The 13534-nt window shown below is 57.1% G+C and overlaps 2 protein-coding genes across 5 annotated transcripts in view; one reads left to right on the top strand and one right to left on the bottom strand.

Moving 5' to 3' along the window:
* Positions 1-1420, top strand: part of STX18 (syntaxin 18) — a 120748-nt gene extending 119328 nt beyond the window's left edge. For all 3 annotated transcript variants that reach the window (XM_082462564.1, XM_082462565.1, XM_082462566.1), the window contains one exon: positions 388-1420. In XM_082462564.1, the coding sequence (XP_082318690.1) occupies positions 388-483 (96 nt within the window). In that variant the 3' untranslated portion in view covers positions 484-1420. The remainder of the gene's footprint in view (positions 1-387) is intronic.
* Positions 1321-13534, bottom strand: part of NSG1 (neuronal vesicle trafficking associated 1) — a 30883-nt gene continuing 18669 nt past the window's right edge. The window contains exons 4-5 of one of the 2 annotated variants that reach the window (XM_082462567.1): positions 9940-10050; positions 1321-3166 (exon numbers count right to left, since the gene is read on the bottom strand). In XM_082462567.1, the coding sequence (XP_082318693.1) occupies positions 2966-3166; positions 9940-10050 (312 nt within the window). In that variant the 3' untranslated portion in view covers positions 1321-2965. The remainder of the gene's footprint in view (positions 3167-9939; positions 10051-13534) is intronic. The other variant, XM_082462568.1, reaches the window with a different exon arrangement.

Raw genomic sequence — 13534 nt, 5'->3', positions numbered from 1 at the left:
TTTCTGAGTGCAGTCCTCAGGTTTGGGTTGACGTGGGACCGTTCTTGGACCACTGCCGTCGCATTACTAGGAAACACACGTCAGGGTAGTGGACACACGCTCCGATCCTGTCTGTGTGGGTTTAACCCTGGGGTGGACGTGAGCCATTTTTCCTGGGAGAATTGTGCATGATCTCCACATGATGACTAACCAGAGAGGGAGATGCAGCCCATTTGTCTAACAGACTTTAAACCCACTTTTTGGTTTTGCTTACTAATTAAGCCGTCTGTGCAAGGTAAGCATAGGCTTGAGCCGTCCACACAGTTACAGCCCCGCAGGGAGAGCATGTGCAGACACACGCGGCCGTTGAGAGCCTTTCAAACCAAAGCCCCTGTGCCCCGCCCCCAGGCCATCAAGAACAACGCTGGCTTCCGCGTGTGGGTACTCTTCTTCCTGGTGATGTGCTCCTTCTCCCTGCTCTTCCTCGACTGGTACGACAGCTAGGCGGCCACACCCGGCAGACGGCGCGCTGGGCGCGCCGTCGTGGCCCCTGGCATTGGAGCCATCGGGGGGGGAGGGGGCACTGAGATATGTACTCACAAAAGGGACACCCGACTTGTGGTTTTAAGCCCATTCAGTAGCTGAAAAAGAAAACAACACAACTAAAAGTGGTCTGCGTCTCAATCCCGAGGCCAGAAGAAAGGAACCGGGAGGGTGATTATTCCTGCACCTGACGGGGCTGCCCCGGGGAGCGGGGCACGCGGGCCTCCTGCTCCACAGACGTCTCAGGCTTAGAGGAGGCGCCGGCCTTTCCCTCCCGGTGGCAGCAGGAAGAGCGCTGGCCAGTAGCTCCTCACAGCAGATGATGGATAGTTTCCTGTGGCTTCCTGTCTGCCTCAGCCAACTGATACACAGACTTGTCGTGCTGTAGAAAAGATATCACCTTCGCCTCGCCCTGTGAGTCTAGTAAATACAGCTACAGCCATTTAATGTATTGTTGGTGGGTCCAAGGTTAGAAAGTCAGGGCGTGCCCACCTGCCTCCTGTCCGGGAAGAAGTGTGGGGACGGGGCCTGGCTCCCCCAGAACTGCTGCCCCCAACACTCTCCTGATGGGTGGGCAGGGGGTGGGGAAGGCCCGACTTCCGGCCACTGGGGCCCACAGAGCTTCGTCCAGAGAAGGACCTGGGCCGCTCCACCCACCCGAGCCCCAGGAATCAGGAACGCCTGCCTGTACTCAGGCACAAGGCACCTGCGGCCACATCTGTGCAGAAAGCGCCCGGTGCGCATGGGCCCCAGGGTGTGGGTTCGAGGGCTCTGCACAGACAGTCCGGGGAGCACCACAGGGGTCCTGTGTTCTTTATTTGCACAGAGCGAAAATGTCAAAAGTTACATGTGAATGAGCTTACAGTCAATAAAATACATGTCTCCTAGAAAATACAAATAGGGTTGCCTTGGCACTGCATTGACACGGGCTGGAATTTGCTGATAGATGATATCTCTACACAGAAGAAGTTCTGGCACGTAGTTATTGCTCTTGTGCGTCGGCACAGCTTCACAACATCCACGACTCTGCGCCCACCCACTGCTCCAAGGTCATGGTCGTTGTGTCCAAACACCCTTGGTAATAAAATATACAGTATGTTTTGGAAGCACATTTCAGGAAACAGTAATGGAGTTGGCCATGACCACCATGCTTGTTCTCAACCGATCTTGCACTATTTGTCATTTATTTTTGATGTAAAAAAACAGTGAAACTTTTGACATGTCCACCAGAAACAACACATGTAAATAACATGGAAGAAAATGTCCATGAATGTCTTTTTTTCTATTTAATCATCTTACACACTTAGTTTATCTAACTGGCAATTTTGTAAACATATACTTTAATGTCAAGATTCAGGTTGAAACATAATTGTCTTACAAAGATTGTGAATGAAAATGTCATAATTGGACTTGCAAGGTGTGACGCCAGCCCCCCGCCCCCAGCCTTTCCTGCCTGTTTCTTACATCAAAGGAGTTACATCTGTCCCACAAAATAAAAATTAAAGTAGCCTTGGCTTACCAGCAATTACACTTTCACTTTTCTCACCCAGCTAATTGTTTTAAAACTAAGTAGCTAATACGGCTGTCGGTGCAAACTTATTCATAATAGATGTGAACAAAAGGGCCGGTAGGTTTCATTCCTACTCAGCCCATCACAGAGCAGACGGACTAGCTACAGGGAGACGGGTTCTGCAGCCTGTGGCCCAGGGTCCCCTCTTCCCAGAGTCCCCACCTCACATGCTCTGACCCAGTCCACATGCACTGAGGGAAACACGGCTCCCCTGCCCAGCGGGCGCCCTCTGTACCGAGAGGCAGCGTTCTGCCTGCAGCAGTGACCCCTGCCCGAGCCGACCTGCTGCAGCGCCTGCGCACTCAGGAGTGAGCATGGGGCAGGCGAGGGCACAACTGCGACCTGATGGCATCTTTCCTTCCTTCCCTCTGACGCTCACTATGGTGCATCTTGACCATTGGCACTATTGCCATTGGTGGGAGGTGGGAAGAAACGTGCAGTACAGCTTGCTCTTAGGAAAGCAGGGGATCACTCTAGATATGGCTATGGTGTAAGGTTTGCAAACGGCAAGGTGGTTTAAAAAAAAAAATTAATCCCACAAAATGCATCATTTATCTGAAGTCTGAACCCCTTGCATACCCAGTGTAAATTTATTTTTTGACAGCATCCAATAAATCCCAGTAAAGTCGCTAAATTAAGATTCTTTACCATGGAAAGTGGTGTCAGAGCTCTTTAAGCAATGCTGATATGCACTTGATTTTATGCCCGTGGGTGGTCTGCAGCAAGCTGTATTTGCAGAGCAGCATTAGCAAACAGAAGCAGTTGCACCATACATGAGTAACCTCTAAATTATCGGTAATTATATCTAATGAAATGTCCCTCAAAGTCCCTTTGTTACCTTCAAGTGACACTGTAAGGAACCTGCCCATCTCGCTAAGCGGATTTCTCAGCAGCCTCAGTCTCCTGCTCTGAGAGCTTCTCTTCCGACAGAACTGACATCCACGGTGACACCGAGCGGGTGATGCTCTGCTTGGCCAGGTTGTAGTGGTTGATGACGGTGTAAAATTTCTCCCGGGCATTGGAGTCCTGCTCCGCATAGTAGCTCTCCAAGCCTTCTGGGATGCACTGGGTGTTCTGAAAGACAAGCGGCCCCTGAGACGCACGCACCGATGTGGGAGGCAGGCCCGTGAGTCTCCAGGTAGCACCCAACCCGTGGTCACCGAGCACCTCCCTGGGCTTGGAGGAGACTCAGAGATGAGCTGACTGCCTGACACTGATTGCATGGCAACAGGATGGACGTCTGTACAAGGCCGTGGCGACGGGACTTACACAGCGGGCCTTCCTGCTTCTTTAAAGATCTTACACTCGTTGCCATTTATTTTAAATCTCCTAGAAAACAATGGAACTTCTGACATGTCCACCAGAAGCAACATATTCAAACAGTGAAGGAAGGGGAGTCAGAAAGGCGCCTGGGAGCAGGGGTTGGGGGCACTTGACCCAAAGGAGCCGGTCCTCGGGGCAGGAGGACGGGGATGCGGGCTGAAGAGAGGCCCGTGGCCAGAGCAGAGGGTGAGGAGCCGCAGGGCACAAACGCTGGGGAGAAGGCAAGGGTCGGGGGGTCAGGACACACAACCTGCAAGGGCCTGGTAGGGAGCTGTGAGTGTGACCTTGAGATCCAGAGAGCCCAGGAAGCCACGAGGACCCCATGAGGGCACTTGAGGGTGGGGGGCTCTCGGGGGGCAGCCGTCCACTAAGGGAGAGGCACTTCCCTACAGCCCGTGGAACCCTGGGGAGGCCGGGGGTGGGGAGGTCAGTCCCTAGCTCTCCTGTGCTCACCGGGGGTCTAGGGCCCCCAAAAAGTCAGGCTGCCTTCCCGTGTCCATCCAGCAGCCGGGCTAAGCCGCCGCCCACCCCATCTCCACACGTCGCTCGCGAGGCCCTGAGGAAGGGGTCGCGGGCTGCACTCTGCCTCCCCCCGCCCTTCTCCCAGCGGCAGGCGGGCGCGGCGCCCAGCTCGCGACACGCTTCTCAGCCCTCCCGGCAGCCAGTAGAAGCCGTGGGGCTAACTTCTGGCCAACGGGGTGTGCGGAGCTGTGACAGGAGCAGGTTCTGGGGCGCCCCACAGGGAAGCTGCCTGCCCTCCGCTGCGCCCTTCTCTCAGCGGCTTTGATCGCTGGACTAACCTGCCTGGAGAGGGACAACACCCTGGGGGCCGGCAGCGCAACACGACAGAATCGGGGCTCCAGGAAGACCTCAGGGAGCCCCACTGCCTGCCAGCTGCGGCTTTAATGAGAGAGAGAGAGAGAAACCTTCCATCTGGCAGAAGGCACATTGCCTGTGTCTCTAAGCAACCAAAGCATTACAGGAACGCCAAGGTCTCCCTGTCACACAGTAAAGGGAGACTGCAGTTACAAGGCTCCTGGGCCTTGGCTACCTTCACAGTCACCAGGGAGACTTTTAAACCCCCCGATTCCCAGCACCGCCCGCAGGGTCCGGCTCGCACCCCCCGAGCAGCATCTCAGCCAAGGCCACCTCGCTGGCAAGAGCGCAGCCAGGATTCTACCAACTCCTGGGGCCCAGCAGGACACCCCGCTGCTCGACGCGCTCCTCTGCCTCTCTGGGTGAGCCCAGCATGGAGACCGTGACAGAGTCTCTGATGGTCACCAGGATGGCCGGTGGCGGCTACTGCCCTGGGGACGTGGGCGCCAGCCTGGGATGCACGGGGGGACCTCCTCTGGGAGCCCTGTCCCTGCCCGACCCGGGTTTCTTCAGCCTCCGGAAGCTAAAGGCAGGTTAGCTCTGTCTCCCTGTTAAGGGGCTGCTCCTTGGGGTCTTTCTGCAGACCCAAGGCCCGTCTCCACATCCCAGCCCTGCCACCACACTGGTTCCTTCTGACAGGTGGCCGAGTGCCTTCCAGGCACAATGTCTCCCTGTGGGCTGAGATCTGTTAGTCCCATTTCAGTCACAGCAAGTGAGACCCAGAGAGGGGAAGGGACCACAGGGCAGTGTGGGAACCGAGCTCCAACCCGGGCCTCTGCTCAGTGCACTCCAGACATCGCCCCGCCACCCGCAAAGCTGCCAATGGTGACTGCTCAGCCCAAAGGCAGAACAGTGAGAAACAAGGCAGTGAGGTCCCCCCGGGGTGCCGGAGCAGGACTGTACCCCCTGGCAGCTTCAAGTTCAGCCAGCGTTCCTCAGGCGCCAGCCTGGCACACCCGGTCCCGGCTCGGCTCTCAGCATCCTCAGAGGTGGGTGTGGCGGAGCTCCGTCCGCAGGGCTCAGGGGGCTGGGCTGGAGGGGGGAGGTGCTGCCCGGGAGGTGCTGCTGAGGCCAGGACCAGGGAAACCCAGTGAATGCCACAGCCTTCGTCAGGCCCTCTTCGGGCACCAGGCGGGCACGTCACCCACTGGACCCGGAGGCCTCCCCGCTGTGCAGGTCCATTTGCCTGGTATCAGGAGCAGCCACACAGGGCCGAACAGATGATTTGTGGAGGAGAGAAGGGACCACATCTCGGTCTTAGAAAAGCTCCCATTTGAGCCAACGTAGAGGCCTGACCGAGTGTGGCCCAGGGCCTCCTGTTCCACCTGTAAGTGAGCGAGCTCCCTCTCCCTCCGGATGGTTCTTACAGGGGTCACCAGCCCTGTGTCTGCGAAAAGGAGTGTCAGCCTGAGGTTAACAGGCTCTCCCACAGGTGGGCTGCCCATCGGGGGCAGAGCCGCTCACGCCAGTTCTGGGCCAGGCCCTGGGGAACCTGGCCCTGCAGCCCCGTGCCCACCCCGTGGCCTCCAATCAGGATCCAGTTCTGCTGCTCACACTAGGAAGGGGCAGGTGTGGCCACTCGGCAGAGGGAGGGCAGCGCTACCTGGCGTGGTTACTGGCGGATGTGATGGGTGTCATGCCTGGTCCAGCCCTGGCCCACCTGGCTGCTATTTCATCACTCATGGGTCTGGGAGGATGGCAGGTGGTGAAGGATGGGACGTGGTTTGGGGGCAGGGGGGTTTAGAGAGCTCTGGGATCTGGCAGAGGTTTATAAATAAGTTGAATTTGACAGCAAATCCATCCATCCACCTCTGTTCCCTGAGCCAGGGCCTCTCCTCAGAGATGCATGGCTCACCGCCGCTAGTTTAGTGAAGATGGAAGGGAAAATAATAAACGCGTGCTTTCCCCACAGCCCTGATACCGCCCTGCCCCATGGAGAACTGGTCTCCTCACCAGGTCACTGACCCTGAAATACAGACCAGAAACACCTGCCAGCTAGCTACTTCCAGGAGAGAAATGACAAAGGGACGCAGTGTGTTTACGGCCCGGCACAGCTCCATGCAGCGTATCTGTGGGCTGAGGCCGGCAGGAGCGGGAGCTCACGTTACAGGCCGAGTTCACGGTCTGCCTGAGCCTCAGTTCCCTAGTCTATAGAAAGGGGCTGATGAGTCACCGCCCAGGCTGCTGTGAGGACTGCAGCCAGCGCAGCACAGCAGACAGAAAAGATTAAAAGCCCACAGGGGCACCGCTGAGGTCATGCCCTTCCGTCATCGGCGTCCTGACCCCGGCCATGCCTGGGCACTGGGGAGCTGGGCCACTCTGCAGGGGCAAACCATCTGTTCAGCCCAGGGCCGGCCCTCCAGGTGAACTGGCCCCTGTCCAGCAGGCCAGCGGCCACCCTCCTCCCCCATCTGCACTGCCACCTCTCCTTCACTCTGTCCTTGCCACCAGCACAGGGTCTGGCAAGACATTCTGAGGCCACCAACACCTTCTGAGGCCACCAACACCTGCTGGGCAGTGAGTGACTCTGCTCCAGGCTAGGACAGGCCTCCAGATGGGATGGGGCAGCCCTGCCCGCCAGGCAACCAGGACAGACGGTCCCGCTGCCACCCACACAGCGAGGCTGTCAGACGGGGGTGCTGGGGAGGCACTGCGGGGGGCGTGCTGGCGGCAGGCAAGGCCCCGGGGGAAGACGGCTTCCAGGGGTGTCCGGGAGCCACGCGGGAGTAGGATAGGGTGGGAGCTCCGGGGAAGCTGCGACCTGCCCCCTTTGGCTGGAGAGACCCCAGCAGAAACACATGTCAGCCGTGGGTGAGCTCAGGGAGGTCACAGAGCCTCTAACGTGAAACGATAACTGGACAGGTGAGGGAACCCAGGAAAGTGTCCCAACAGCCCTGGCCCACGGTCCAGGAGGCCTGGCTATTAAACCTCACATGCAAGCTCCCCGAGAGAAAGTCTACGAGGAACACCCAACTGTAAACACCTCGTAGGGTCTGGGGCAGTTTCCTCCCATTATGTTAAGACGTTTCTATAACACTCATCCAGTGACTTCATGGTTTAAAAAAAAGCAGAAACCTAGGATCCTCCCCAGCCCACATCTGCCTTTTTAAATCCCCTCGTGACACTCCTCAGCTTGGGGCCCCCTGCAAGAGGCTGGCCCGCGCCCCTCTGCGCATCCCAGAAGCTCAGGCGCCTGTGCCCGTCAGCCCCTCCCTCGGGGCCTGGGGTCAGCAGGCCTGGCCCAGTCTATCCTCAGCACAAGCCCAGCCCACAGCAGGTCTGCGCCAGCGCCCCCCGCTCATTCGGATCCCAGCCCGGACGAGCGCCGTGCTCCCCCAGGAAGGGGTGGCCACAGGCACGCGGTCACCACGTACTCCTCCTTGCCTAACACCTGGCAGCATCCACATCATCTGGACATCGGTCTGCTGGCTTGCTGCTACAACATGAGCTCCGAGGGCAGGCCCCCGACACATCCTGTGCCCCGCGGCACGCCCAGCACCCCACCACGCACACAGGAGGCGGCAGTTAATAAATACATGCCGAATAAAGAAGGAAGTGCAGGGTGAGACTTTGGGTACGACGTCTCTGTACTCAACTTCCTGTTGGTAAAAGGGGGTCTGATGGCATCTACCCCACAGGGATTCTGGGAGCATCAGAGATCTTAGTTAAAAGCCCCTTGTAAACTGTCGGGTGGTGGCATGTGATGCACGTGTACGAACACGCAGAAAGGAGGGAGGAAGGGGACACACACACTCTCACACCTTCGTTTCTCCAGCCTTAGCCCGAGGGCCGTGGGATACAGGGCAGCAGCTCCCCGGCCCTCCCAGTGACGTTCTCCAGGAAGGACACCACCCGTTAGATGCCAGTGGAAAATGCCAAGTCCCCAGAGGCGGAACAGTCTCTCAGGGGCTCTAAATTCCCAAGGCTGGCTGTGTACCGGAACCACCTGCAGAGCCTTGTAAACATGCACACACCTGCCGTCCAACGCTGCTGTGAGTCCGAGGCCTGGGCCTCATCTCCCTGGCTCCACCTGGACCAGGTTATCCAGCAGAACCTGGCCTTGCAGGACGGGGAAGGCAGTTTGGGCCCACTCCTCCCTCCGCCTCAGGCACAGAGAGAACGAGCCCGGAAGGAAGCCCTGCATCCTCCTGGTGGGGCTGTGGCCGCAGGTATGGGAGCCGTCTGCCTGGACGAGGACTCCAGTCCCCAGGGAAGTGGTCCTCCGTGCACCCGGGTTCCATCAGGGCATGGCTCCTGTGTCACCCTGGCTCCTCCTCCTTGACCTCAGGTCCTCCCCCCCGCCCCACCCCTGCCTCCCAGATTCACTCCTGTTCCATCCGCAGCACCCAGACCGGTCTAGACCCCCATCTCTTCCCTGGTCGCCTGCAGCAGCCTCCTGGGCCGTCTCACTGCCTCCTGTCACTCCCTTCCAATCTGCAGCCTCCCCAGCCACCCGAGTGACCATCCCATCACCTCCCTCTCCTCCAGGGGCCTCTGGCCGGCACTCCAGTCTGGCCACAGCTGGCTCTTCCCCAACAAGGACCACGTACGGACCGGCCCAGCCAGCACCTGTGCCCCGCTCCTCCCCTCGCCCACCTGGCTCAGCCCTGCTGTCCTCCAGCATCAGCTCATGTGCTGCCCTCCTCGAAGTCCCAGCCCTCTGGATCAGCCTCCTTTAAACCATGGTGTCTCCAGAGCCTCCAAACAGATCATAAGTCCTCCAGCCCCAGCCCGGGGTGTGCACGGGCTGGTGGAAGGGGCCGGGGGCTTCCTCCTGCCCAGACGCCCTTCCCCAGGTCCCTGCACAGCGCCCTCACGGGCCTCTTACGTGGTGGGCGCAAAACGCACACTCGCCGAGCGCAGAAGGGCTCAAGTGTCAGAAGCCTTGAAGCTGTGGAAGGAGGAACCCATACAAGGGCCTGTGTCCCTCACATCAGCAGCACCCAAACCGCAGCCGCCCAGTGGCAGCGGGCAACCGGGCTTGTTCTGCTCGTGCCCAGTAGCACACACGACGGGGTTCTGCTTTCATTCCAGCAGCGCCAAATCCTGGGACTGATCACGTTTTCCTCTTCGCACTGGCTCTGGGAAGTTCATAACCAAAAGGGGGCCCAGGTGCTGAGTGTACGGGACACGGGAGCAAGTCCACGGCCCGTGCGTTTCACTCCTCCTGCTTCTCCCTTCACCCCACCCCCTCCCTTATTTTTCTCCCCTTAATCCTGCGGCCCCATGTGTCTGCTTCTCTGCCACTTGTAGCCTTTGGGGAAGGAGGCATCACATCAGCAAAGCGAGCATCGAGCGTGGAGAGCCCAGCGGCATGGCGGGCAGACCAGGGTCTGTGGTCGGGGGGCTGGGGTCGCCCGGCCCTGCTCCCAAACCCGAGTGGCGGTGCAGGTCTTCCTCTCCCGGGACCTCCACTTCCTGGCGTGTCCCCTCATCACTCACTGCCCGCCCCCAGGGGATGTGCTGGGCCTGCAGACAGGAGCCTCCCTTTCACAGGCCCCACCGTGACCCCGCTTCCCTGCCCGCAGGGTCCCCATGGGGAGCTCCCGCCAGGCCCCCTCACCGCCCCTGCCGCTCCAGCCCTGTCATGAGTCACGCGGGGGGACGAGGCGCAAAGGCATCGGGGGCCCAGGGGAGGGGGGGCTTACCTTGAGGACGAAGCCGTCGGGGCAGGCACGGTCATACTTGTACACCTTGTAGACGACCAGGAAGACGACACAGGTGAGGAAGGCCAGGGCAAAGAGCACCAGCACGGACACCTGTGGGCGGGGGCGGGGCCGTCAGCAGGGCTGCGGGGCGGCCACGCAGACACGCCCACACACAGATGCACACAGACACACACACAGGCCCGCGGGCCGCCGTACACGGGCACCGTCTCCGGAAGGAGGCACGCAACACAGAACCGGGAGGCCTCTGGTGATGAGCGGTCAGCGGAGTCACTTTACACTGGACAACTTTTTGTACCATCTTCATTGTTTCACCACAAGCATGCATCACCTTCATTTTAAACTAGCCATTTCTAGTATTCCAGGCCTTGCATAGAGAGCTCGGGGGACAGATAGCGATCAGGCCTCATGGACGTCGGACACACCATCGAGCCGTGGGCGTGGGCTGCCCTTCTGATGCTGCGGGTCACCACAGTGACGCATCAGCCAACGGCTAATCAGCTGTTCCAGAGACACCCCTGAGCCCTGGACACCAGCCCTGCCCTTGACCTGGGGCCAGCTGAGCAGGACAGACAGACCCTCCCGGGCCCCCATCACCTCCACTCTGGACAGTTTCCTGCGTGTTCAGTTACAGCCTGTCCTCCCCACCCTGGAGGGCGGTCCCCATTAGCATAGGGACTCAGCGTTCCGCACCATGGCTGGACCACGGGACGTACTCAGTAATGTCGGCAGATGATGCATGACAGCCCATGAGCAGAGTGGGCCAGCGATCGGAGACCTCCCCACTGCAGGGCCTGGGGCACGGGGGACGAAATGATGCTGCATCTGGCCTTGAAGGTGCTCCCTGGCTGCTGGGAGCTGCTGGGCAGGGGCGAGAGCGTGTCCTGGGCTGAAAGGGCGTGCAGAGGCCCCGCGGGTCAGGTCGGGAGGTGTGACCAGGAACAGCGGCACCCAGGCCCCCAGCCCAGCCCCACTACTCCCTCTCTTCTCCCCACACGGCCACCGGCCCTGCTGCCCGGGCTACGAGTCCCCACCTCCAACCACCCAGCTCACGCTCACTGCAGCCTGGGCGACACCCGTCCCCTCTGTGTCCCCCACCCAGGGAACAGCCCCTCAGACCCCCAAGCAAGCAAGGAGTCTCTGTGTCACCCCCAAGGAGGCCCTTCCTGCCCATCTCTGCAGTCCGTCCCCGTCAACATCTCTGTCCTCTACCCCCTGTTCTTCCCGTGACCCCTCACCTGGGCTGTCAGGGCTGTCACCCTCTCTAGCCACTCCAGCCTGTCTGGACAACCCGCCTGCACGTGGAGCCTGCGTCTGACAAGGGGACACAGGGTGGCGCCACGGCTACCTCAAGGCCCAAAGCACCCCCAGGGAAGGTGCCATCTGGGTTCTGGTGGCCGCTATAGCACGTGGGCAAGGACAAGACCACCCGGCGCGGGTGGGCAGCCCGGGGAGACCGCAGAGGCAGCTGAGTATGGAGCTGGGTGACAAAGGAGGCTGAATCTGAGGAAGGAGGGGGCAGTGGCCCTGGGGACACGCGGCGGCCGAGGGAGCAGCAGAGTATGTGCGGGGCTTTCTGACAGGGGTGGCAGCCCTGCCGGTGCCCGGCGCCCGGGAGGGGCAGCCAGATTCTGGGTAAGTCACCCAACTCCTCCAGGCCCAGGCTCCTGCCAGCCAATGGCAGTGAGAGGACCCAGCTCCCAGGGCTGGTGGGAGGGTGGAGGGCTCAATGCCGTGCTGCTGGGGACAGCACCTAGGCACAGTGGATGCTCTGGAAGGAAGTGTTTGCTATTGTTGCTGCAACTGTCACCACAGCCATTCCCTTGCTCACTCGGGTCACACAGTTGGCAGATGCAGAGCTGGACTCTCAGCCCAGGCCACACAGCCTCCCCCAGGCCCGCCACCCTATCCTACCTGAGCCCCTCCCCACACTCACCTGACTACTGCTCACCCAAATCTGCCCTGCCTGGGACCCAGCTACCCACTGGCGGCCCCTGGGGGCAGCAAGGGCCACTTCAGCAGCTCTTTCCACAGTCTAGAACAGCAGGGTTGTCCATAGGGAGAGCTGTATCTAAAATAACTGAACTCCTTCGTAACCCTCTATATTTTGGGCATATGAAAACATTATTCCAAGAAGAGGTCCATGGCACACAACAGGTTAAGAAGCCCTGCTAGAATATGTCCTCCTCAATAAAATATTAGCGAACTGAATTCAACTATATGTTAAATACATGCACCATGATCAAGTGGGATTCATTCCATGGTTGCAAGGATGGTTCCAACATCCACAAAATCAATGTGACATATCACATTAACAAAATGAAGGATAAAAATCATATGACCATCTCAACAGATGCAGAAAAAGCATTTGACAAAATTCAACATGCACTTATGATAACAATTCTCAACAAGTGGGTACAGAGGGAATGTACATAATAAAGGCCATATATGACAAGCCCACAGCTAACAGCATACTCAATGGTGAAAAGCTGAAAGCTTCTCCTCTAAGATCAGGAACAAGAAAGGGATGGCCACTCTTGCCAATTTTATTTAACATAGTATTACAAATCCTAGCCAGGACAATTAGGCAAGAAAAAGAAATAAAAGGCATCCAAATTAGAAAGGAAGAAGTAAAACTGTTACAATTTGCAAATGACAAAGTATCTATAGAAAACCCTAAAGACCACCAAATAACTGTTAGAACTAATCAACAAATTAAAGTTGCAGGATACAAAATCAACATACAAAAATCTGTTGCATTTCTATACACTAATAAGTGAACTATCAGAAGAGTAATTAAGAAAACAATCCCACTTACAACTGCATCCCAAAGAATAAAACATCTAGGAATAAATTTAACCAAGGAGGTAAAAGACCTGTACACTGAAAACTATTTACAGACAGTGATGAAAAAAATTGAAGAAGACACAAAAAAATGGAAAGATACTCTGTGCTCATGCATTGGAAGAATTAATATTGTTAAAATGTCCACACTACCACTACCCAAAGCAATCTACAGATTCAATGCAATCCCTATCAAAATTACATATTCATTTTTCACAGAAATAGAACAAACTATCTTCCAATTTGTGTCAACCATAAAATAGCCAAAGCAATCTTAAGAAGAAGAAAATTGGAGGCATCATGTGCCCTGATTTCAAACTATATCACAAAGGTATTCAAAACAGTATGGTAGTGATGTAAAAACAGACACATAGACTATGGAACAGAGAAGAGAGCCCATAAATAAACCCACATGTGTATGGTCAATTAGTTTATGACAAAGGAGCCAAGAATATAAAATGAGGAAAGAACAGTCTCTTCAATAAATGGCGCTGGGAAAACTGGAGAGCCTCATGTAAAAGAATAAAACTCAACCACTAACACCATATACAAACATTAACCCAAGACGGATTAAAGACTTGAACGTAGGACCTGAAACCATAAAACTCCTAGAAGAAAACACAGGTGATAAGCTCCTTGACATTGGTCTTGGCAATGATTTGTTGTATTTGACCCCAAAAGCAAAAGCAACAAAAGCAAAAATAAACAAGCAGGACTACATCAAGCTAAAAAG

This window comes from Balaenoptera physalus (assembly GCF_965194825.1).
Source record: "Balaenoptera physalus genome assembly, chromosome: 5".
Classification (NCBI taxonomy): Eukaryota; Metazoa; Chordata; class Mammalia; order Artiodactyla; family Balaenopteridae; genus Balaenoptera; species Balaenoptera physalus.
The sequence above is the reverse complement of the archived record's forward strand: the minus strand, read 5'-3'. Positions and strand labels throughout refer to the sequence as shown.